This window comes from Nelumbo lutea, chromosome 5 (assembly GCF_056320005.1).
Source record: "Nelumbo lutea isolate HS-2025 chromosome 5, American lotus-T2T, whole genome shotgun sequence".
NCBI classification, from domain to species: Eukaryota; Viridiplantae; Streptophyta; class Magnoliopsida; order Proteales; family Nelumbonaceae; genus Nelumbo; species Nelumbo lutea.
The window spans coordinates 1630945-1652878 of record NC_142688.1 but is presented as its reverse complement, the minus strand read 5'-3'; the positions used below and the strand labels follow the sequence as shown (position 1 = coordinate 1652878).

General features: G+C 35.6%; 3 protein-coding genes across 3 annotated transcripts; 2 read left to right on the top strand and 1 right to left on the bottom strand.

The window, feature by feature from the left end:
* Nucleotides 1-5132: 5132 nt before the first annotated feature.
* LOC148849761 (uncharacterized) lies at nucleotides 5133-13333 on the top strand. The gene is made up of 5 exons (XM_088944346.1): nucleotides 5133-5326; nucleotides 5430-5613; nucleotides 6909-7115; nucleotides 12465-12656; nucleotides 12739-13333. Exons 1-5 carry the CDS (start codon nucleotides 5244-5246, stop codon nucleotides 12871-12873), a joined length of 801 nt encoding a protein of 266 aa, XP_088800472.1. The 5' UTR covers nucleotides 5133-5243; the 3' UTR covers nucleotides 12874-13333.
* Nucleotides 13334-14825: 1492 nt separating this feature from the next.
* On the top strand, nucleotides 14826-17797 carry LOC148849760 (pentatricopeptide repeat-containing protein At4g21300-like). Its single transcript, XM_088942951.1, has one exon. It carries the CDS (start codon nucleotides 15079-15081, stop codon nucleotides 17524-17526), a length of 2448 nt encoding a protein of 815 aa, XP_088799077.1. The 5' UTR covers nucleotides 14826-15078; the 3' UTR covers nucleotides 17527-17797.
* Nucleotides 17798-17807: 10 nt separating this feature from the next.
* On the bottom strand, nucleotides 17808-19749 carry EMB975 (Tetratricopeptide repeat (TPR)-like superfamily protein). Its single transcript, XM_088942952.1, has one exon. The coding sequence runs from the start codon at nucleotides 19747-19749 to the stop codon at nucleotides 18220-18222; it is 1530 nt and encodes a 509-aa protein (XP_088799078.1). The 3' UTR covers nucleotides 17808-18219.
* Nucleotides 19750-21934: the final 2185 nt, after the last annotated feature.

Sequence of the window (21934 nt, the reverse complement as noted above, 5' to 3'; positions counted from 1 at the left end):
AATCAGTTTTCTAAGTTGGCTTTGCTTTAACAATTTCCCAACCTACCTATTTTGGGTTGGTTTCTATTTGTAAATTCAATCAAAATCAAACGATTTTATATATTAATACGGAAAGTATGAAAATTTCCATATTTTTTTGTTTAAAATATTTATATTATAATTTTAAATTTATTTTTTAATAATGTCACTATAATTTTTTTAATTTATATTTATATTTTTTTAGTTTAAATGTTTTGAACCGATCGACCAAGCTGAAAATTGACCTAAACCGATACAACCCTTCACTAACGATCAGTCGATATAGGGTGACCAACTATCCAACCTGACCAAGTCAATTTGGTTGGCCAAACACCCTATAATCGATCTCAACCAACCCATAAACACTCTTAATTTTAGCTAAATTAATAGTCTAATCTCTAATAAATAACAATAGTTTAATCTCCAATAATTATTAAAAATTTATAGTGAAAATACACTATTATTGAAATATATTGATAATGAAAATTCAATAAATAACTAATAAAATGCAATAATTACAATAATTACAAAAATACAATGAATACTAAAAAATATATTAAATTAGTCATGAAATAGTATAATCCCAAACAATAGTCTAATCTCTAATAAATATTAATCAATAAAATATAACAAAAATACAATAAGTACAATAAATTAAATTTAAAAAGTTAAATAATAGTAATTAATTTCCAATAATTATCAAAAATTTTCTATTAAATAACAAAACAAAAATAAGCTTATACTTAATTATTGAAAATATATTTTTCAAAAAACACAATAAATAATAGATATTGCTTTTTTGAATGTTATTTTCTATAATTATTAATTGATATAATTGAAAATAGTTATTTACAATGTTATTTAGTTATTTAAATGATATCACTATATAAATTTTAAAACATTAATTATTTATTGTATTTAATAATCCATAAAATTATAATTTATATTATTATTACATAATTCTGTTATTCACTTTGTAAAATATAATTTCGTTATTTAACTATTTAAAATATATAATTTTCTGTTATTTGAAATTTATTTATTTTGAAGTTATTTCATAACATCAAATACTTGGTTATATAATTATTTAGATATTTTTAGTATTTTTTATTTAAGACTTTTTAGTTATTAATTTTTTTTGAAATAATATTTTAATTTTTTATGTTATTTTTTATTATTTTAATAATATTTAAATTTAATCATCTAGAAAATCATAATTTGTAATGTTAGTATATAATTTCATGAAGAATTTTGTAAAAATATAAAATTATTAATAATATGAATATATTAAATCTATTATAATTATTTTTTTTCTTTTAATAAATATTTAAATTTATTATATAATTTTGTTAGAATATTTAAATATTTTTTAAATTTTTAATTTGAACTTTTTTAAATAGATATAGATAAAAAGTTGGGGAGAGAATAAATAGAAACTATAGATAATTTAGGAGAAGGTGGGGGATAGTGGGGGCGGTAGTTTAGGAGAAATTTTATGAGAGGATATGATTTAGGTAATATTTGATGGGGAAAGAAAGCATCTCATTGGTTGTTTCAAAAATGACATAAAATAAAAAATAAAAATAAATAAAACAGGAAAAAAATTCTACACTACTGTCTTGTAGTGTGTGTGTGTGTGTATAGATATAGATAGATAGATAGATTTGTATAATCGAATTCAATCCCTTTATAGGAAAGGAATGAAATGGATTTCTATTTGATTTAAAAGTATGAGTTCATATGTGCTTATTATGATCAAATTTCATACATATCTGGTTCGTGAAATACAATATTAAAGACTTTTGTACTTTATTTTATTAATAAGGCATGATATTTTAGTCATTTTTAGTTTAATTTATCAACACCATTTAATATCCCATTGCAATCCTAATTTAATTCAAATTTAATATAAATCCAATGATATGATCCAATTCGAACTTAAATATGAATGAATCGACTTTGGATCTTACTATATCTAATTCAATTCAAGGGAATTTGTCCAAAATTCACCTCACTTTTTATGAATTCTCTTAAACTCACCACAGCTTTGTCCAAAAACTCACCATGTTAAATGAGTTTTATTTTCCAAAACTCACATTTTGTTAGTGCATCGTCAATGTTTCTTAACATAAATGGCCATGTCAGCATAAATAACACTTTTCATGACCAAATTACCCTTTAATGGTGAATTAGGGGAAAAGAGCCATTTAGGTTAGGGTTAGACTAAAACTATCTTCCCTCCCTCAAATTTTGAAGGTAGTCACTACATCACCCTCTCTCGCGCTCAGATCTGATAGCCGCACCACCTTCCTTTGCTCAAATTTTGAAGGTAACCACTATGTCACCCTCTATCTCGCTTAGATCTAGCAACCGCACCACCTTCTCTCGCTCAGATCTTGAAGGTAGTCACTGCATCACCCTCTCTCTTTCTCAAAGCTGGTCGTTGTACCACCTTCTTTCGCTTAGATCTTGAAGTTAATCACTGCATCACACTCTTTTGCTCAAATCTGGCCGCCGCACCACCTTTTCTCACACAGATCTAACTATTGCACCACCTTCTCCCTCATTCTTGAAGGTTGCCGCACCACCCTCTCTCAGGCTCATATCTTGCCGCCATTACACCACCTCTTTTGGATCTTGTTGCCATCGTAGCACCTTCTCTCTCGCTCAAATATTGAAGAAGACAATCTACTAGTTTGGAGATTTGAAAGAAGACGATCATAAATTTCAAAGATTTGTTTATGTTTTGAAACATTTGCAATGTATTCTTTTGAATCTGGAATGTATATCCCCATTGAGGGTTCTACAAATTTATGCAAAAAAAAAAATTGTAATTGTTTATCTAATTGTTTGATTTTTTTTTGTTGCAACAATCTTCGGATTCAATGTATAATTTTTGTTTATTTTTTGAAAATTTTTATCGTTTTATTAGTTTGTTTGTAATTTTTTATTTTTTCTAAAATATATAATTAGTTATTTTTATTTTTGCTTTTTTTGTTCATATTTTTTAATTTTTATCATTTTATGTATTTTTGTGTAGGTTTTTATTATCTTTTTGAAAATTTATCACTTTCTTGTGTTTTTCTACAATTTTTTACTTTTTTCTATAATATACAATTTTTGAATTTTTATCATTTTATGTATATTTGCTTTTTCGTTTTTATCCAATCTTTATATTTTTCAAGTTTCTTTTGTATTAAAAACCACTAGTTGCATAAACTTACTCCCCTCTTTTAGAATTAACAAAGTCTAAAACAGCAAAACTAAAAGTTGTCAATGGGTCAAGTCAACCAACAAAACTGAATCGATTATGTTAGTTCCATATTAATAAATGAATTAATACTAATAAACCGATTAACACCAGAACCAACCGAGGGCTGGCTCATTGGTGTGTTAGCTGGTTTGTTCTAATATTTGATTCTGCAACCAACACTTTGGGGAAGAAGGGGGTCGGGGAAGTTATCAATGATGCATGACACTAGGAAAAAAATGAAGACTGGAAGCAATTATATACATGTTTTTTTTTTATAATTTTCATGTTTTTGCAATAAACCAAAAGAGATTTTGTTAAGGCTTCGTTTGGAAGGAGTACACAAATATGTATAGTGCCGGTACATTATAAAATAATATAAAATTCAAGTTTTTGCACTCGACATATTTATATTTGTACTTGAGGTTGTGATTAGTTGCAAATGCAAATAAAATTGCACTAATGCAAGTTGTAACATTATAATTGATTTGTGTAAATTCTGACCTATTTTAGTTTCACATTTTAGCTTATTTTGTTTGATTGCATTACAAATGGAGAAAATTAAGACATGAAGTAAATAAAGTAAAAACCCAGAACAATATTAAATGAGAATTTGCTCTTTTTTTTTTCATTACACTCCTATGCATTTATATTAGTGCAAATAAATTTACGCTACAACCAAACATAGCTTAAGGCTCAATTTGGAAGGATATATATAATGCAAAGAGTGGCGGGGCTAGGGATTTTCTTTTTTTCATTTAGGGGGGGGGGGGGGGCGGAGTTAAACAAAAACAATGTAACAAGGAGTAAAAGCAGGGTTGGAAGGTTTGGATATATCACAATTTTTTTAAAGGAAAATAAATATTTATTTTTAAAAATTATAGGAGTTGGAGGAGCAATACAAAATGATCCTTAACATCTATGTTCAAATTTGAGGAGGGCCAAACAACTATATAAATGGTGGTTTAGCAAAATGTACATATAGTTGGCTCTGCCCTTAAGTGTAAATACATTAAAATAATATTGATATACAAGATTTTGCACTCTACGTGTTTGTATATAGTCATTTTAATTTTTGCACCATAAACTTTGTATTTGCACTCTTCCCAAACTAAGCCTTGGTTGTATTTGGACATTTGAATTGGTCATCAATTCAACTATGATATGGGAAACTTGGGAATATTTAGAGTTCAACCCACCTCAACTTTTATTTTTTATTTTTTCCCTTAAATTTTGATTAATTCACCACTTTGTCAGTTGATGTTCCAACTATATAAATTGTACTAAAATTTATGGGGTAGACTAAACAATAACCGAAAAAAGAAAAAAAAATTTATAATCAATGAATCTCTATATCAAAACTCATGTGATTTGATTGATCAAAGCTCTTTCAGTATTGTATTAATATATATATTAGTGGAGGGGCCCTTGCTTCGCAGGGGCTGGAGTTGTAACATTGCCATTTGTTACATTAAAAAAGACAATGGTTTTTTAATAAGAATCTTGACATTATAAGTACCAAAGTATTGAAACTCATATAAAGACTTGAAAGAGATCATCATGATTTGTGACTTGGGCGGTCGATTCGTTCAACGGTTTTTGACCATTTTTTATTTTTTTTAATTTTTGTTATTAGAATGAGCCATCCATTCGAACCGAACGGTCGAACCATTGACTTAAAAACCAGTGGCTATAATGGCTCCATTGCCGAGTTATTTTTTCTAGATGTCACTAATTAGACAAAATAATTTTGTAGTCATGGTCATGGGAAGGGTAAACAATGCAAAGGATTCCAAAACCTTAAAAGATCAATTCAAAGTGACCTTAAACATAGAAAATTTTGAAAGTGAATCCACCAAATGCAAAACTGGGCTAATGAATCTCCAAAAGTTGATAGTTTGATAGGATTTCGCCCCCTCGAATATTTCCTTTTGATTTTGCTAATGTTATTTTGATTGTATTTAAGTTAGATAGTATGTGCATAGCTGTGTTTGTTTGGCAAGATCACCCTCTCTACCCATTTCTTCTCTTGCTCAACAGAGATGAATATCATAACAGGTAAATTGTATTTCATTTTCAGTGAAGTTCTTATGTTTTGGTTTCATTTATGTGATTTCACGGAGTTGGTTGTGATGGGTATGTCTATGTTGGATATATCAAGGCCTACGAAACCAATATCATGGTGGGAAGGTTGTAAAATAATGGGTGGAAGAGATGAGCGTGCAGGGGGGACATGGCTAGCCTGTACAAGAGAAGGAAAGTTGGCATTTCTAACAAATGTACTCGAACTTAACCCTGTCCCCGAAGCAAAGAGCAGAGGTGACTTGCCTGTGCGTTTCTTGGAGGTAATTTTCTCCATCCATTACCAACATTTCATATGTTTGTTTGAATTTCCTGTTGATTCCGAGCTATGGTCTTAATTACTTGGATTTTGTTGAGAGGGAACAACCACCCATGGTTCTCTTTGATGTCCAATTGTTTTTTAGAGATCACACTTGATCTAATCGCCCCCCTTTGATTTGTTCTCTTTTGAATTTGTTTTCCCTCCAAATACATTTTATTTCCTTTAGTGGCTGATATCTGCTGTATATAGTTTTCTTAATCACCATGCAAAATCAGGTTTATAGACAACTGCATTAGAAACAAGAGGCTTTAAAATAAATAGGACTAAAACAAAAAATACACGATACAAAATTAATAATAACAGAAGTGCAAATTAGGATACACTTAGGAGCGGGGACCAAAAGATAAATCAATGTGACCCCTTTCATTACCTTGGTTCAATGATCCATAATAAAGGGGGGATTGAGGAGGATGTTGCCCATAGAATTAGAGTAGGATGGGAAAAATGGAGGGGTGCATCTGGTGTCTTTATGTGATAGGTGAATAGCACTTTAGCTAGAAGGAAAATTCTATAAAACAGTTGTGAGGCCAGTTATGTTGTATAGAGTAGAGTGTTGAGCAGTTAAGAAACAGCATGTCCAAAAAAAAAAAACGAGTGTGGTAGAAATGTGAATGCTTAGATGGATGAGTGGTAAGACTAGAAAGGACAGGGTTAGGAATCAAGTCATAGGAGGGAACCTAGAAGTAACTCAAATAAGTGATAAAATGAGAGAAAGTAAATTGAGATGGTTTGGTCACGTGCATAAAAGACCATCTATAGCACCTATTAGGAAAAGTGACTTGTTACAAGTTGAAAGGGATAGAAGAGCTAGGGGAAAAACTGAAAGAACTTAAGAAGTAATAAAAAATTATTTAAGTACCAATAGTTTAATGAAGGATATGGTACTGAACAGAACACAATGGCTAAACAGGATTCATGTAGCCAACCCCATATAGTTGGGACAAGGCTTTGAGTCCATTGATAGGTTTCTTATTTTTATTCAGCTTCGGTCCATTGTTCTTTCTGCTTCTTTTCAATGGAAAGTAACTGCAGGTCCAGCATGTGGTTATGACCCATTCTTTTTTATATTATCTTGCTTGGTTACTGGTCACCAGGCCATTTGTTATTTTCTTTACAACTTATTTTCCTCTATACCAGTCTTAACGGGTTAATCCCCTTGGAGTATCTCAAATGGTTATAATTCACCTCTATTTCACTTTATTGATCTTTTGTTTTTTGCTTTTCTATTGGCTGTAGAGCAGCAAGAGTCCCCTGGAGTTTGCAGAGGAAGTGGCAGAGGAAGCAGATCAGTATAATGGGTTCAACCTAATATTAACAGATTTTTGTTCCAAAGCTATGGTTTATATATCTAACAGACCAAAAGGAAAGCCTGTTTCCATTGAAGTGGTTTCACCAGGTATTCATGTGCTCTCAAATGCAAGGCTTGACTCCCCATGGCATAAGGTAAGAAACTATCAATATCCCTAGTTTGGCAGAGTATTATGGTGAGGTAGATTTTTCCACTTCCATTTAATTTTTTTTTTATCTCTTCCTTTTTTCTCTCAATTATAAATTTGTGAATCGTCATTTTCTCCTTGTTGAATTAAAACAGAGCTGAAATTGAAGGTAGTAAGCATCAGTGATAGGAATCTCCAATACTGCCACAAAGCAATATGTAAACCAACTCCGGTCCATGTAGTAAAATTTATCTTTTTTGAATTCAAACAGAGCTGAAATTGAAAGTGGTAAACATCCATGATACGAACCTCCAATACTGGCCACAAAGCAATATGTAAACCAACTCCAGTCCATGTAGTACAATTTATCCATCCAAATATTTTTTTTACTAGAAGAGTGTTCTGTTTTTCCTCTCTCTATGCTACTATGTAGTTTGTGAAGCTATTTAACTTGATAGATGGTATTTGGGAGTCCCAAGAACTATAACAGCTTACAAAGAAGGTTTTAGGCAGCTTTTTGCCTTTTACAGGGTGATCATTACACTAGGCAGGAATCCTTGTCATAGTCCAGTCTCAATCATTGATTGCATTAGGAGTTGTTTTCTTAGTGTTTTTGGAGTCATTTCTCCTTGCTTCATTTGGTATTGAGTTTCTTGGGCCAGATTTCTTCTAGAGCTGGTGCTCACAGGGACTTCTTGTTTAGTGATAGCTTTCTTCCTACTTAACATTTGAGTTGTAATTTCTGTGTACATCTTCTTATGTACCCACTGTTTCATTAATAAGTTACCATCTTTTTCAAAAAATTCTTCAGGACAATTAAGATAAATTTTCCTATATGCACATGATAAGTTTTAGTTTAATTTAGATACAAGCAAAGGGCAGAAGACGACTTAATGATAACCATGATGTGCCAAGTACTCTTGCAATGGCATCAATGATTAGCATATCAAAATATCTGCTATAGTAGCTAGTGAACCATAAATGATAAATCTATGACATGGCAATAATTTGCCACTTGCAGTGGAAGAGTTAACTGCTACTGATGACATTTTCTCAAGTGCATTCTCATAAATTACCCATTCAATATATGCCATATAAAGGGTTATTACCCAATGTTTTTTTTTTTTTTTTTGAGAAAAAGTTAACCAGATTTCATTAGAAATAACAGGAAGTACATGAGCAGATGTACTACACAGAAGAAGAACTCAGACAGCAGAAAAGCAAAATTACAAGGGGGGAAGCCTGTTGCTTTACAGATTTTCTAATCTTGCTCCAATTTTAGCTAATCCATCTGCAATATGCTTCAACTCCCTTGGTATCCACAGCAGTTTTGCATTTATATTTTCCAAGGAGTCTCTTGCCTCAGCCAGATAACGACTCAACCTCCAAGGACCCCCCTCCTTGTCCTTTAGCCATTTGATAGTATTAGAAGAATCTCCTACAATGGATAAGTTCTGAATGCCCAATCTTTTTATTCTTCTGATTCCAGTGAGAGCTGCCATCACTTCAGCCTTTGTTGAATCAGCACTACCTATTGGGCCACTGAAAACCCAACAGATATTACCCAGATCATCCCTCAAAATACCCCCTATCCCAGCTATACCAGGATTGCCTGCAGCACTTCCATCAAAGTTTAAAATCATCCCTCCTTCATTACGCGATATCTGTAGTCTTTGGATTGGTTGAGGGTAGGTTGGAGGAAACAAGATTGTTTGGATATTTCTGTTAAGGTCATTGAGAGAGAGAGTCCTTGGAACAGCTCAGAATTAACTGTCCAAAAGTTGCAATAAAAGGAGATATCTGAAATTAATTCTTCAAGAGATCTGCTTTTGTTGTCAAATACGCACCTGTTTCTTTCCTCCCAAATTCCCCACAATACTGTATGTAACACAGTTTGCCAGTACACTTTACCTCTTCTACTCAAACCTGATCCATGCCACTGATTGAGAAGGGTTATTACCCAATGTTGGTCCCAACTATCCAGGGTCTTGGAAGGGTTGACTGGATAGGGACCTAAATTTTGGCATTTTTTGCACAAAGTGGCTGCTCTCAGACTTGAACTGGCATTCTCATGCATGTCAACCTGAGATTTTACCATTATAACAAGCATTGGCCCCTCAAGCCAAAATAAACTATCAGAGTGTGTGCCCAATCTTGCTTCTAGTCATGAACATTTTATGTATTTTGAGGTAGTTATGAAACTTTTGAATATCACATCACCTATATATGATTGTAAACCAAAAGCCTGATTCTCAACCATATAACTGATTTCTCCATATGATAAGATCATGAATCCAAATACACAATATATGCTATGAAACAGGGTAAATGGTTTTCTTAGGGTACGTGGCCATACCAAGTATGTTGGAAACTTTAATTATCAAAAGAATTCATGGCTGTATCTATGGATGGATTTATGAACTCGTGGATGTCTAAATGACAGCTGACAATAAGTGATTTAAAACTGTATACTATCCTGGCATTGTTTTGGAAATGTATGTGGGATGTTGGATTGCCATAATTAACTAAAGTTGCCCAACAAAATTCAAGGACAAAGAAAACAACAAAGAGAGAAAAAAAAAGAAAATAGATAACCACTACAGTGCATGTGTACAGGAAAGGAGACATATACAGTTGCATCAAGAATCATGAGATAAAGCGTATAAGGCACATGAGAAAAATTGAGAAAGTGAAGAAGAGAGGTCACCCTATGATTGTGCAAAGGAGATTTCCAATTACAGTAGGTCTACACTAGTAGAGGTTGGTGTTGAACCAGCATCTTCTTGCACTGGTTGTGAATGTGATAAACCATAAACTAGATAGTAGGTTTGTGCTGCATAGAATTCTCTCATGGCACTATATTGACTAGCATTACCCACTTACTGCTCTGATGTGTCCAAAAAGATTAAAAAATGATGTTTATCCAAAAGTAATTCTCAATGAAGAATGTCATTTTTACATGTTGACTAAAAGTTGGATGTGTTCATTGAGAAATTTACATGTAATTGGAAGTGATACCAAATAATTTCCAACTACAGCAAGAGAAAATAGGATATAGGTCATATGTCAGGTTTGAAGGGTTGAGGGGGGGATGATATGTGGGTGGATGATCAGGTAATAGGTTGGTTAGTTAAACTCGACCAAGGAAATAGGACAATGCTTGACCCCTTTAAAGTAGCAATTATAGAAATAGAGGATCATTTTAGTAAAACTATGATTACATAAAAATAATTTACTTTAATTTAACTCAATGATACGGTTCAACATACATTCTTATTGTTGTTGTTGTTGTTGATGATGATGATGATGTTAAAAGATAAGGTAATTGTTTTGAAGTAAATCAAAAGATTATAAATATATACATAGTAACCCATTTACACTAAGGCTGTGTCTGGTTTGAAGGAAAAAGTAGGGAAAGGAAAGGAAATGCAATGAATCTTTACAAACCTTGTATTGGTTTTCCTACCTTTCATTTCCTTTCCTCACCTTTTCCTTCAAACCAAACATAGCCTAAGGGACTCTAGTATTGGAAAGTATGTAAAAGATTTTATATGGCTATATCTATATGCATTAATTTCAAGCATGGTATTCTAGAATCTAGAAGGTATTACCAAAGCTTACACTTAACTGACTGTATACATGGTGGGATCCATTATAGATGACACTGGCAGACAAAAGCTGACAGAGTTATGCCCTGTTGGCTGTATGGTTGAAGCCCATGATGAAGCCTTTGTGATGCCTGTTAGCATGCCTCATATCTTGTTCAACACGAACTGGACTCTTTAGAGGGTTGAAGTTGAACCATTCAGTTTGGTTGATGTATTGGACTTCTGTTTGCAGATTATTTTATTTTTCTAATAGTTTTCACAGTTTTACAGTGTGAATTTGATGGTTTTTATCCATGTTTCACACAAGATTTGGCAAAGGGAGAAAAAATAGAGGGGTGAGGGGGTGTGTGTGTGGAGAGAGAGAGATCCCAAAAGTTTTGATACTTTACCCTGTTTGAAGTGTTCATCGAACCTTTCTTGACTTTTGCATTGATTTCTTTCTTTTTACACGTGGAGGGACCACTGTTTGACGTGGACAAATCTCAGACTAATAATCATGGGAATATGGGGTTGAGTCTAAGAGTATCCATTTTGTGCAAAAAATGCTGGTGGTAGGTCCATATACTATCCACCCCTCCCAATACCATGCATGGTCAGGATCAGCATTGGGTAACCCCTTCCAAGATCCACATAGCCATGATCAGCACTCGGTAATATTTTTTTTCCTTTCTGTGTTTGGTGGGGTGGGGGAGGTGATTCATAAATCTTCAGCTTCTGCTTATCTCCCTGCATACTTTTAGGGCATCTTTTTCCTTTTTTTTTTCTTTTCAGATTTGCAAGTCTCAGTTGATGAGAAACTTCCTTCTGTTGGTTTTCCTTCTATTCAATTTTATTTTGGCTTCCATCTCTGCAGTTCTTTCTTTCCAGCTTTATCCAACAATCACCTTTTTTTTTTTCAAGATCCAAGAAAATAAATTTGTTTACAGCAACTACTACTATTCTTTGGAAAACTTCTTTTTTTTTTTTCACTTTAAATAGCTATGAAATGGTAGGCCAGAAGAAGGCAGCAGAATACCCTTTTAACTCTCCTATACATATTGTCTTTTGAAGTAATTAAATACATCACCATTTTGATTTCATGGCTCTACTGGTCCAGTTGAACCACCAAACTGTCATGTGGGTGCCAAAATCAGCAAATGAGGCAGAAAATACTTGCAATAGAAGGGATTGGGAGAGGTAATTTGCTTCAGGAGGTATGATCAGGGGTGTTGCTGCAACTGGCTTACTCTCATTTCAGGTTGTATAGTTAGTAAAGAGAAATGTGCATATGGTTCATGTTTCCCTCCTAGAAGGTAGGGAATACTGCTACTGCCACTCTAATGATGCTTTGATCACGTTGCTTCAGGAGGCATGTGGCTCCACATGCTTGGCCCATGTGGGGCCACACCTAGAATTTTCTATACGCATATTAACTCCCAAACCTATATTCACACCCATTTAGTCAATCAGCTAACTATCTGTTTTTCTAAGATCCACTAGTTCTCACTATGTTATCAGCAATTATGTACAAATTGGTTAGAGATACGCTTGAGTAGAAAATATAAGAGCCAAATGGAAGCGGTTCATTGTCAGATAGTGAAGGTTGAATTTCAATTCAGGACTGGAGTACAATTCCTTGATCATCGTACCAAATGACAACAATGAAGAGAATTATTATGCTGTCTCTGTAACTATATTGGTGTCCATCGCCTGACCCCTCTCAACTCTTTATGTCAATAACCAACTTTGAAAATCCATTCTCCTTGCAGGCACAGCGGTTGGGTCAGAATTTCAAAGAACTGCTATGTAAATATGGCAAAGATGAAGTCCCTGTAAAGGAGATGGTTGAACAATTGATGAAGGATACAGTTAAAGCAGATCAAAGCAAGCTACCACGAATCCACTCCCTCGAGTGGGAATTCAATACAAGTTCCATTTTTGTAGAAGTAGACACTTCATTGGTAAATTCTTCTGTTTCCTTCCTTAGTTCTAAAGTTATTTTCTGGATCCAGATATATTATTGAGTTTTTCTCCAATATCTAGGGGCGTTATGGAACTAGAAGCACTGCAGCAGTGTCTGCGAAAGAAAGTGGGGAAGTAAGCATTTTTGAGAGATATCTTGAAAAAGAAATTTGGAAAGAGCACTCTCTAAAATTCGAGATAGAGAAGGCGCACTAGATTGAGTTGGTGAGGTCAATTCTTGATCCAACTTATATTGCTAAGAATAAAAGCAGTAATTTTGGTCTACAGCAGGGCTCGGTCACCAGTACAGTTATCGCTGTCAGGTTCTCTTGGCATGCCTTGAGAGGGTTAATGTTTATATGTTCTACTCTGTCATTTCTGTAATATGTGATTCTTTAAAAGTTACCTGCATCATCAGGGATACTGCCGATGATGCTGGACTGAGTCTGAGAGAGGGTTTGGCTGTTGCACACATTTGAGATGGCTGTGTATGCATTACAACTTGATCTGCTTGAGACTGAACCTTGCTGATCAAAATCAAGCCCAAGCTGTGGTTGGTTTGGGTTAACGCCTCAGGCGGTCCAGCTCAGTCTGAGTCAAACTATATTGTTAGTTATTTGTGAGCAATAATTTTTGTAATGCTCCATAGACATTGCTAAATTTCCGTTCGGATTTACGTCTCGGCCCACTTCAAGTTGGATAGGCTTGGCTTTCGTCTTTGGAAAACAAAAATGCGGCAGAAAAAAATGTTGCAGCGTTTGATAGGAGCTGCTTTTCAAGACAGCCCGTGAGCGCGTTTTGGAGGGCTTCAACTTGGATTAAGCCTTGACTGAGCCACTTAAAAGAAATTACTAAAACTAGTTTCACCACGATGTCCATTTATTAGCTTAATTAAAGCACATTCTGGCTTTCTGGGCTTTTCATCAAACATTGCTTCTACGCTTTCCATGTGGGATCAACCTTGCAATGCCAGAAACCACTGATGAAATATCCTTCCAACATTGCAAGGTAGGCATCACATGAAAATCTAGCAAGCTGTGTTTGGTGAAAATTCCGGAAAGCCAAAAACTACTCTAGTTAAGCTCAGAGCTTGACTTTTCGGTAAAGCTAGTTTTGGATCTTTTGATAGCTTATTTGAAGCCAATTCGCTCCGTCAACGCAGATCAATCTTAAGTTAAAACACTTTTAAGCCCCAAAGCATGCCAAAACACTGTTTTTAAAATCCCAAATCACATCCAAACAAAACATGGATCATTAGACCATTTAGTACCTATTCAACTTATGGATTCACTTTGGATCTTTCTGAGAGTACTGTTCTTCTAATCTTTTTTAAGCCAGAGAGTTCTGTTTATGTCCTCCACTGTCCAGACGTGTTAGGAAGTATAGGCATAGCTGCTTTTGACACAATTTCAAAGAATTAATTCTGATGATTTTTTCTGATTTTAAATCAATTTTGAGTTTAGATTTATGAAAACAGTTGGAAACTTGGAATTACTCTTTTTAGGCTCAAAATTCATTCTTAGCTCCAAAAAGAATAATTTTTTACTCAAGCTCATATTTTCAAATAAAAGGCCTGTTGCAGTTTTCAATTCCAAATAGACGGCAACTGATATGCCACTTTCGACATGGCGTTATTTGGTGTGAATTTTTCTTGGGGTCCACAAACATATGATCCAGAGAGGAATGGTATCATCTCACTATCTCAGGCTGGGCCCTATTAAATCCAATGCCGGTGCCTAGTGCCAGACCTCTAGCTAGGCACATATGCCATTGTTGTTTTATATATATATATATATAAGGGTCTGTAATTGGAATCAAATAGAAATTAAAATCATTTATTCTCATAATCTGTTTGGTTTAGATAGAACTGGGGATAGGAATTGAAATCAACACAATAAAATTTCATTCTTAAAAAAGAAACGGGGAATAATCATTTTCTTAAATGGGGGAATATTATTCCAGTAAAAATGGGATGGAATTCTGATTCCGCTCAACCAAACTTTTAGAATCTGAATAGTCCACTCCAATTTCGATTTCAGACCCCTGTTCCGTAAACGAAAGGAAGCCTAAATGTGCACGTAGTTTTTGAAAATTCCCGTATAACTGAGATTGGTGAGAGTGTGAGTGTGAGACACAAACTGTGAAATGGATGGCTAAGCGTTGTTTGTATATTTGCACCTCTAAAACTTTAGGCTACATTTAGTTTGAAGGAAATGATAGAAAAAGGTATTTCCCTACCTTCCCTTCCCTTCCACACTTTTTCTTTAAAACCAAACACAGCCTTAGGATATCCAGCTAATTAACAGCCTAACATTAGCCGCTATAGTCCCGACTCCCGAGTCATCCTTTTATGTTTGTAGTAATTTCTTCTTTCTTTCAAGTTCCTCGACGCCGAGATGACACATCGGCCGTCTGATCGGAATGTTCCGTCGTTCGATCGTCGGATTCTTTCGCCAGCGAAATCACAGCAATACCGGTGCTGATTACACCGACGTCGCAGAAACGATGTCTCTCATACTTGAGAAACTTTCAAAATCAAAATCAATTACAAAATGCAAACAAATACATGCAAAGCTGATAGTCTCACATTCCACTTCCAAGATCCACACGACAAACACACTCTTGAACTTCTACTCAAGGTGCGCGGATTTACACCATGCGCACCTAGTGTTCGATCATGCCCCACAGAAAAACGTCGTGACATGGACATCCATGATTTCTGCTTACGCTCATCACGGGTTATCCCGAACAGCACTCCGGTTGTTCGAAGAAATGCTTCAAGCCGGTGAAAAACCAAACCAGTTTACTCTTTCTGTAGTTATTCGAGCATGTACAAATCTCAGTTTTATGGAATTGGGTCTGCAAGTTCATGGATTGATCGTCCATTTCGGCCTTGAGAGGGATGAGTTTGCAGGGAGTTCTCTTGTCGATATGTACTTTAAAATCGGCAGTAGTCTTCATGATGCTTGCCGTGTTTTCAATGGGTTATGTAGAAGAGATTCGGTTACCTGGAACGTTATGATCTCTGGGTTTGCTCAGGTCGGTGATTCTAGTAAAGTTCTCAGTTTGTTCTCAAAAATGCAGCTAATTGACCAGTTGAAACCAAATGATTTTACATTTACAACTTTGCTCAAGTGTTGTCATTGCTTAAGAGATGTGGACCAAATCCATGGGCTTATTTTGAAATCTGGAACTGAACTTGACGTCGTTGTTGGAAGTGCTCTAGTGGATGTGTATGGTAAGTGCGGCAGTATGCAGTCAGGGCAAAAAGTTCTCGGTGCAATGACTAGAAAAGACAGTTTTGTTTGGAGTTCGATAATATCTGGCTATGCAAGAAATGGCGGTGGAGGGGAAGCTATAATTTTGTTTAAGGATATGTGTACGGAAGGTCTGAAGCCTGACCAGCATGCTTTGTCAAGCGCTCTTAAAGCTTGTGTTGAGATTGGAGATCTAAAAACAGGAATTCAAATCCATACCCAGATGATAAAGAATGGGTACCAAAGAGACTGTTTTGTGGGTAGTGTTCTTTTAATTCTTTATACAGACTTCAACCATATGGATGATGCAGAAAAAGTTTTCAAAAGGATTTCTGACAGGGACCTTGTTTCTTGGAATTCTATGATGACGGGTTATGCTCAAATGGAAGAGGGATCTTCTCTCCACTGCATTAAACTCTACCGTGAACTTCGCCAATGTACTACTTTCAAGCCTGATGAACCCACTCTAATTGCAATTTTGAAATCTTGTCGAAGTAAAGTAGATTTGGGTATTGGTCTTCAAATCCACACTGAAATTGTTAAACTGAGCAGAGGTTACGAAATTTCTGTTGTGAATGCTACGATCAACATGTATGCCAAGTGTGGGGAAGTTGACAATGCTCGAAGAGCCTTTGACACCATGGTTCAAAGAGATGAAGTCTCGTGGAGTTCCATCATTGGAAACTACGTGCAAAACGGGATTGACTTAGAAGCTATTAAGCTCTGCAAAGAAATGTTGGCTGCTGGGATATATCTAAGTAGTTTTAGTCTCCCATCTTGCCTTACAGCTTGCTCTGGTTTGGCAGTTATCGATATGGGAAAGCAATTCCATTCATCTGCCATTAAACTTGGTTTTGATAAAGACATCTATGTCCAAAGCTCTGTGGTAGACATGTATGCAAAGTGCGGTAATATGGAGGACTCTGTAAGAGCTTTCAATGAACAAAAAGATGTAAATGTGGTATCTTCCAATGCTTTGTTATCAGGATTTGCACAGCATGGAAAATCTTGGGAGGCAATTGAAACATTCAACATAATGGAAAAGATGGGCATAATTCCAAACACAATCACCTTCTTGGCAGTTCTGTCAGCTTGTAGCCATGTTGGTCTTGTTGAGCAGAGCTTATTCTTCTTCAATTTGATGCAGCAGAAATATGGTATGGAGCCAGAATCAGAGCATTATTCCTGCTTAGTTGATGTATTTGGTCGTGCTGGAAGGCTTGAGGAGGCATACCTGACCCTTCAAAATAAGGTATGTCTGTCGGCATGGAGAACATTACTTAGTGCTTGTAGGATTTATGGCAACCTGAAGATAGGAGAGAAATCAGCAAGAAGGATAATGGAACTGGAGCCAAATGATCATGCTTCTTATGTTCTTCTATCAAATCTTTACTCCAGGGCTGGAAGATGGGAAGAAGCTCTGGAGTTGAGGCAGAAAATGGCAAAAGCTGGAGTTAAGAAGGATCCAGGAAATAGTTGGTTGGTCATCAGAGATCAAGTTCATGAGTTTACAGTGGGAGACTTTTCACACCCTGAAATCAGAAAGATATTGGGGCAGCTGAACAGCATTAACCAACAGATAAGAACTAATGAACTATCCTGTCATAGTTGATTGCTTGCAGCACTGGAACGCAGTCAACCCACAATAACTTATGAATCAATATTTTACGGCAGTAAATGGCCCTACAAATCACTTAGCTATGGCAGTACATGCAGTCAACCCACCATGGAAGTCAAATAATATGATATGATACACATCAATGCTATTACTCCTATACTGGCCCTTGCATCACACTTCTTGAATCGAGTCTGTACTGAAATCACCCTCTTCTGAACCTGATTTTTTATGGGATGGATAGGATTATTCCAGATTGAGAAGTTTACATGATCAAATGAATACGATTGACCTGTTCATATTTATATATATTTAATAAGACTAAAAATTGTGTACAGGACTAAGCACAACTACTAGGTGAATTTTCTTAGTCAGCTGCTTTCTCATGTAGAGGCAAGACCATCTACTATTGACAACAAAATGCCCCTCACATGATACAGATGAGTGATGCACTGATGCTTGTTCAACATCCAGAGAGTTGGCCCAGGACTATTAAATGTAATGTTTTTTGCCTCACTGATAGCAGACTTTTGAATGAATTATTCATGTCTGTCCATGGATGGCTAAAGCCTAAAACTAGTAGAACTAAAAAGAAGGCAGGTAACTTCCTCAGTATTTTGGAAATGAGTTAAACAGCATGCCTGTTGTAAACTAATTACTTCCTGTTAATGAAATTTCCAAGAAACAGGCTCAGACTGCTCCTTCCACCTGCAACAAAAGAGAAACAATCTGTTTATCAAATTTGTATCCCGCCGTCTCTGCCTCCTTGTAGACCTCCTTACACCTGGCCGACCTTCCACAAGCTGCATATATCTTGATCATGTTTCGGTAAATGTCATATGTTGGAGTGAACCCTGCCTCCTTGAGTTTTGAAAAGTATCTTATGGCTCTCGAGATATCATTCAAGGCCACAAATAGCCCTATCACCACACGATATGTGGGAAGATCAAAGACACATTCAGATTCTTCCATTTCCCAAACTACAGCAAGAGCCTCCCTATATTTCTTCTCAGAATACCTGCTGTAAATCAAAGTAGTGTACATAACAACACTCAGTTCACGCCCAGAATCCTTGAACCAGTTAAACAGACTCTCCACAATGTCGAATCTTCCAAGCCTAATACAAATTTTCATGACTGCTGTACAGTCCTGCTGATCCAAACCCAGGTCATCTCTCTCTCCAAGCTCGTCTAATAAAGCACATACAAGTTTGTATTTGTCTGGATTCTTTCCAATCTCCAGTATCAGCTTGGCATGAATGCTAGCGTCCAATGTTCTTTTGTTATCCCTGGCAACCAGGAGGAGCTTACGAGCAAGATTTAAACTGCCGCTGCTTATGAATCCCCTTGCCATTGCTTCAATCACACTCCGAGTGGCCGACGTTGTAAACTTCTCCAAGTCAAATGGCTTTTTCAAATTATGGGTCCTTGCAAGGATTTCAACCGTCGAAGCGAGTATCCTATCATCTGGGAAGAGATGGGGTTGTTTCTGAGCCCAGCAAAAGGTCTGTAGAGCTCTTTCAGGTAGACCAAAATGACCCAATTCCCGAATTGTTAAGGAGAGCGACCCTTTCCTAAGGAACCGAGCCCACTTGTCCAGAACGTCAGACGCATCTTTCTCTGAAGGTAAGCTCCTGATTTCTCTGGCTACAGAGATAAGAAACTGTGGGTTCTTATATACTTGCTTGCACAAGGAAAACCTCGATGAAATCGAAGTCGGGGAGACTGTTCTCACATGTTTCTTAGATGAAGGCAGTCCCAAAGGTCGAAGTTTGTAAGGAAGTGGGAGTGGAAGAGGCCTCTCCCTGTATAGATTCCCAGGTTTTTGAGGAATTCTACCTTGGAAAAGAGATGAAATTGCTTCAATCTCATCCGGGCTCCACAACAAACCATCAGTGGTAGCAGCACTATCATCATTATCAGATGATTCAGGCCTCACGTAGCAATCCGAATGCATTTGAGGTGAGTCCGTGTCGCTAGGACTATTCTTCTTCAAAAAAATGTTAATCTTCGGGTCCGGTGGAAGCTTTGCACGCCGCGGGTAACGGAGATTTTTGGGTGGTTTTCTATGGGAAGGGCCTAAACTCGATCGAACAAGTGCAGCAACACTAACGGGGTTCGACGAGATTCTTGTCAACTCAAATCTGCGTGGAGGCTTGAGTTGAACAGCCTGTAGTTTTACCATTAAATATACTGAAGAGGACGTAAGTAAGGACTCCATATCTGCAATTAAAATTTTAAGGGACTGGAACTCTGCGAATGGTGTGGGAGGAACAGGCGGAACGGGGCTGATGTTATTTTCTATTTTAAAGAGGAATTTCAGCAACTTGTTTGTGTGCAATCCTGACACTTTCGATATCAATAAACCGTCTTATAAAAAGTGAAATAATCGTGTTGGTTCGGCGATTCGCACCCTCCACGTGGCAGCATCTCATTCTCTTCACAAGGTTGTACCCCCTTCACCTTATTATAGAAATAGAAAAATAAATAGGTTCAAAATATCTATACCTATCTTACTGGTATTTTTTTGTAAGTTGCCAATACAAAATATACAAGGAATTGGAGACAATTGTCAATTTTAAAACAACAGTGTACAATAATGATGAAAAATCAAAGTAGATACGTTGATTTTTAGAAGCCAGGTAGATACGTTGATTAGAACGGATTTGTAAAACAGGATTCATGTGCTCAATCCTGGGATAAGGCATGGATGGTGATGATGAATGATGAAAAAATAAGATTTTAATGAAAATTAATCTAATATTAAATAATATTGGAGGTTTTAATGGTAGATGTTAAATTTTTCAATATTGGAATATTTATACTTTTTTTGGCTATGAACATATTATTTGACCTGGGCAGTCAATCATTTGGCCTAGAAATTAGTCATCTATTCAATTCCATTTTTTCTCTAACTCATTCTTTTGTTAAAAAAAAAAATCGTTGAATTGGTTAGTGACCCAAACAGTCAAAACGTTGAACCATTCTATCTTGATAATTGTTCGTGGTTCAATAAAAAAAATTACAATTTTTGAATTAAAATAATTAAAAAATGGTGACAATTACTCTTTAGTAGTTAACTTATCTAATAACAGCACTCTATGTTATTGAAGTCCATTAGACTCAGATTGAAAGGAGTATAAATAGAAATATGTAGAGTGTAAAACCTTATATTTTGTATTATTTTGTACCTATTTGTAATGTATATATTTATATTTGTACTCTTTCCAAATTAAGCCTTAGTTTCACAAATACAAACTTACTTGAAGGTGGGCTTAAATCACTATATCAGATGTCAAAGTTTGCCCTATGGCCAAATGTATGGCCACAACTCTCTACCCAGGGGCCCTAGTGTATGGCCTTGATGACTTTTCACTCTCTACACGGGGTTTGGGCATTCTGGATTTCCTGCCCACAACTCTCTACCCATACTCTACCTACCTTGATTGTAGTCACATTCACCATTTTGTATTGTGAGATGTGTGGCCTCAATTTACTGTGAGTAGAGAGAGTGGGCAGGAAATCCGGGTTGGGGTTTGGACCTATTGCAGAACCAGGAACTGCTGTAGACTTGCGGCTAATGACTTTGTTGTAGACCCAATGACTGATCACCACATGTTTTTGCACATGCAGTGGTCCTTTCATGAGTGGTTTACTTAATAGAGCCCATCGCTAGGCTAACAACTTTGTTATTTATCTTTTAATTTGTATAGCTAAAGAATCCTTGAATTGTACATCTTTTTCTTTTCATCCTATTTTCACCCTTTATCTCTTCCTCATCCTCTCTTCTGTACTAACTCAACTAAAGCAACCAGAGCACTTTGAATACAGATATTGATATGCCTATTCCTCCTTGTGAGTATGGTTGTGATTATATAGGTGATCTCTGCTACTCTACAAAGTCTACCCAAGTCACGTAATAGATTGAGTCTTAACACAATAATATAATAATTATTTGTCTTAATAAACTCATATAGTGATTATTTGTCAGAAACAACAGAGGCCAAAAGAGGATAAAATCATATTCAAATAATCCATTTAACTTATATTGTTGAAATATGCCAGTATTTAAAGTAGAATGAACACTTACCAAATGCTGATATCTGTATTCAAAGTGTTTTGGTTGCTTTGGTTGAATCAATGTATATAGTAGCCTAAAAATCCAATGAAAACTTGCCAACACAAATATCTACATTCAAAGTGTTCATGCAATGAATCAATATATTACAGTTGTCTATCTTCAGGTTACATTCCAAACAATATTATACAACAGCCCAAAACATCTTAGTTGTTAATTAGCATGGATTTCTGACTTTCTTTGGAATTGGTAGATTGGATTCTTTTAATTATAGAGTTCTGGTTGTATGGTTGAGTTAGTGTAGAAGAAAACTAGTGGATTAGGAAGA

Excerpts from the sequence above, each read along its gene's own strand:
- LOC148849761 (XM_088944346.1), top strand. The coding sequence starts at position 5,244 with ATGTGCATAGCTGTGTTTGTTTGGCAAGATCACCCTCTCTACCCATTT. Across the intron at positions 5,327-5,429 it reads AGAGATGAATATCATAACAG|GCCTACGAAACCAATATCAT; the intron begins GTAAATTGTATT and ends GGATATATCAAG. Across the intron at positions 12,657-12,738 it reads TAGAAGTAGACACTTCATTG|GGGCGTTATGGAACTAGAAG; the intron begins GTAAATTCTTCT and ends TCCAATATCTAG.
- LOC148849760 (XM_088942951.1), top strand. The coding sequence starts at position 15,079 with ATGTTCCGTCGTTCGATCGTCGGATTCTTTCGCCAGCGAAATCACAGC.
- EMB975 (XM_088942952.1), bottom strand. The coding sequence starts at position 19,749 with ATGGAGTCCTTACTTACGTCCTCTTCAGTATATTTAATGGTAAAACTA.